At 39.4% G+C, this 4,044-nt stretch overlaps 1 protein-coding gene across 1 annotated transcript in view; it reads right to left on the minus strand.

Moving 5' to 3' along the window:
* USP3 (ubiquitin specific peptidase 3) overlaps window positions 1-4,044 on the minus strand; it is an 89,551-nt gene that overhangs the window by 52,531 nt on the left and 32,976 nt on the right. Inside the window, exon 3 of the mRNA XM_011940566.1 lies at window positions 3,746-3,877. Coding sequence (XP_011795956.1) covers window positions 3,746-3,877 — 132 coding nt within the window. The remainder of the gene's footprint in view (window positions 1-3,745; window positions 3,878-4,044) is intronic.

Consider the following 4,044-nt stretch of genomic DNA (forward strand, 5'->3'; position numbering starts at 1 on the left):
GATCTCCTGACCTCGTGATCCGCCCGTCTCGGCCTCCCAAAGTGCTGGGATTACAGGCTTGAGCCACCGCGCCCGGCCTACCTTTCATTTTCAAGTTAATCTGCTTATCTCCTTAAGAAGTGGGTTTGTGTCAAATCAGAATTGTTCCTTTTGGCACTGCTTTCTCTCTTATGAAACAGTAACCCGATTTATATGGTTCTGCCTGGTTAATGCATGCTTCCTCTCTGGGCCCCTGTTGACATCAAGGTGGAGGGTCACTGCTCTACAAGGGTGTCCACCTTGGGAGGGAAATGAAGTAGTTCACCTATATCATGATTTAAGTCTTCTGCAGGAAAAATGTTATATGGCTCTTTAGTCCCTCAAGATGATCAGGGGACACAGTATTACAGCTCCGATATAACTTTCCCCGTTTCTGAAAGACAGTTAACAAAATTCAGTCTTTCAAACATATGTCGCCTACTCTGAACCAGACACTGCATACTTGGGAAGAATACAAAGATCTGAGATACAGTGTCTGCAGTCTCCAAGGACATTTACAACTAACTAACGTGCTGCAGGAAATTATAAGGATTCCAAGAGCTGTGAGTTCAGGAAAGATTACATTCAGCTACAACTGGAACTGGGGGAAGAGAAGAGTTCAGTGATAACTTCATAAAGGATTGCAAACATAGGACAGGGAGTCTTGGCAAGGGGAAAGTAGGGAAAGAAGAACTGAAGGCCTCAGAATATGTTGTAACTTCTCTAGGGACAGAGCATACTGCAAAAAAGGCTTTGACTTTAGTCAAGATATTTATAATCAAACACCTTAAACCTAATGCACCAATGTTTTACCTCTGATATCAATTGTTCAGTCTAACCACAAGAAATTAGTGTACAAGGAAAATTAATAAATTGAAGTAAAATTACTAACAGGTACTAGAAAACAACACATGTACACACTCCACACAGAAATAGGAAATCTGTTTCTTCATCACAGTGAGGTGTGGGAGGAATGTTAAACTACATCTTCATCAATTTACAACTATCACGGATTCCTTTTAGGCCTTCAGTGTAATGCTACAGGGTGATTCCCTGGCATTTTGTTCTAAAACCCACAAAAGAGCCGATAATGCGACCAGCTGCAGCTCCCTTCCTGAATTCAGCAGCTCTGGGTGTCCACACACTTGCAGCTCTGTACAACTTCGCACAAAAGCCTGGCAGTCGGCCAAGAAGACTCTATCACAGTATACGCTCCCCAAGGTTCAAGATTTTCCATTTAATTCCAATTCCACCATGAAACAACATATACTTTAGCAGACTATAGCGATATAAAAGCAATTCAATTCCCATTTCTAGTTAATAAAATATGCCCCTAAAATGCAATGGATAAAGATACTAAAATATATAATCTACATTTTTAAAGGGCCTTGAATATAATTTCACTCCATCAAGATAATTAAAATTTTCTTAAAGAGTTAGTTTCCTCAGAATCTTACCAACAGCAAGAAAACAACAACAAACTTGTTACAGCACACAGCGATTTAATTGTACTTCCAAAGTCCCCCATTAAGCAATTAATTCACATTGCTAACTGAAAATCAAGAATGAATGTTCCCAGTATCTGGTACTATAGGATGATGTGGCCCATGAAAATGTGAGACAGATACTTCAAGAATGATATTAATTTCTGTTGTCTAAAGCAGAAATACAAGCACACAGAAACACACAGTTGTGCGAATTAGGTAGCCACATCACTCTAGTACGGAAGTTTCCTGAGGGAAAGGGGAATGCAAATGTTTGCTTTTACTGCCTGGCTAATGCTTAACTTTGGTAGGAGTGTTCCACAACAGCAAATAACAATAAACTGAGCACTGACCTTTGTGTGAAAATCTTGGGAGGATTTTCATTTTTACTGAAATCTTCACCTACCTCTAGCTTCTCTCTCTCCAGGTCTGGACACCTTCCACACAAATGATCACTAAAAACAGTAGTGATCTGAATGAATAACCCTTAAGATGTCTATTCAATAGCCAAAATTTAATGGTGTTGAACCTGTAAAAATGTAAAAGACCCTTTGGGAGGCCGAGGCAGGCGAGTCACGAGGTCAAGAGATCGAGACCATCCTGGCTAACATGGTGAAACCCTGTCTCTACTAAAAATACAAAAAAATTAGCTGGGCATGATGGCAGGCGCCTGTAGTCCCAGCTACTCAGGAGGCTGAGGCAGGAGAATGGCGTGAACCCGGGAGGTGGAGCATGCAGTGAGCCGAGATCGTGTCACTGCACTCCAGCCTGGGCAACAGAGCAAGACTCTGTCTCAAAAAAAAAGAAAAGAAAAGAAAAGAAAAAAAAAAGTAAAAGACCTGGCAAACCACTGACCCTTTCTTCTTCCTTTTGATGGGTACCTTCCTATGATACAATTATCAACTAAGGACAATGTGGAAAGGATTCTCACATCATTTCAGTAGAAAGTGAATTAAAAGTGTTATCTGGACTTATCTAAAATCCCCATCTCTACCCAATAATGCCTTCATGTAACATTCAAGGGCTGTCTGGCAATAAAAAATATCTCTAAAGCGATCCTTTAAATGGCTTATTTCCCCCCCCCCTTTAATGTCAACAACCTTTTGAATCCAGGGAAAACTGATTAAAACAAGAATTGTTCATCATAATTTACCAGTCACAGAAAGAAATTTGCTTCACACAAAAGTTAAAACTGCAAAATATACTTTGTGAGCATAACCAAATGAATATGGATCATTAAGCATCATTGACAACCTAAATAACCTAGTTCTAAGTAGTCACAAAAATAGATACCTACTTTGTAATTTATATGAAATAGACATGAATATTATATTATAAAGAGAGAACAGAACCTGTTGCCAACCTCTTTTTAAAGGATACTAAAAAAAAAAAAAAATAGCACCGGGTGTGGTGGCTCATGCCTGTAATTCCAGCACTTTGGGAGGCCAAGGCAAGCAGATCACCTGAGCTCAGGAGTTCGAGACCAGTCTGACCAACATGGTGAAACCCTGTCTCTACTAAAAATACAAAATTAACTGGACGTGGTGGCACATGCCTGTAATCCCAGCAGGAGGCTGAGGCAGGAGAATTGCTTGAACCTGGGAGGCAGATTGCGGTGAGCCAATATTGCACCATGGCACTCCAGCCTGGGGAGCAAGAGCAAAACTCTGTCTCAAAAAAAAAGAAAAAATAGCCTGGAAAGCTATGTACCAAATTCTTGACGTTCACCTTTGGGGGAGTAGAAGAGGAGTGTGGAAATACACTGGGAAAAGGGAGACTGTCAGAACAATCTTTTTTTTTAAACAAAGCAGTTAAAATTTGTAAGATTATATGACAAAAATGTTAACTGGACAGGGGATAGGAGGAACATGGTTTGCTGAGTTCTTTTGAACATGGGTTATCACATTATCCTTCAATTTAAAATAACACAAGAAAAAGAAATTATAATACCAACAAAGAAGTAGATCTATTTCCCTGAAGCTAGGATGGATGAGGAACAGGAGGTGGGAGAGAAGAGGAGGCAGAGAAGAGGAGGCCTAGAAGTTGAAAGGAACAGTGCAAAGTAAAATCTGAATGAATAAAGACAGGCATTCTGGATGGCTCCAGTCCTTTGTGAATCCTAACAGTTCTAAAAGGAGGTAACGGCAGTAATAGCTGGCTTAAAGACTGAGGGAAGGGAGGGGAGGGGAGCACACTTGCACACACATAGTAAGAAATACCATTTCCAGAAAATGTTAACTTACCAGTATGTACTGTAGCTACTGCAATCCATGCATACTGTGTGCTGAGCTTTATCTTGCTTTTCTGATTTCTTATGGTTGGTTAAGGGTACTTGTGCATCTTCATAATGTTTTTTTGCATGGCCATTCACATACCTTACAAAGACCAAATGAAATTTATTTTAAATATTACTTTGGAAATTAAAGGAGTAAGAAATGATAAAATTAAACATTAATGAAATCAAAATAAGAAAGAAATCCTGTAACAACAATCATGTAGTGATTTATTATATTGAATACTTAAAATATGCTCTTTTAGTATG

Source organism: Colobus angolensis, unplaced genomic scaffold (genome assembly GCF_000951035.1).
Source record: "Colobus angolensis palliatus isolate OR3802 unplaced genomic scaffold, Cang.pa_1.0 Scaffold19, whole genome shotgun sequence".
NCBI classification, from domain to species: domain Eukaryota; kingdom Metazoa; phylum Chordata; class Mammalia; order Primates; family Cercopithecidae; genus Colobus; species Colobus angolensis.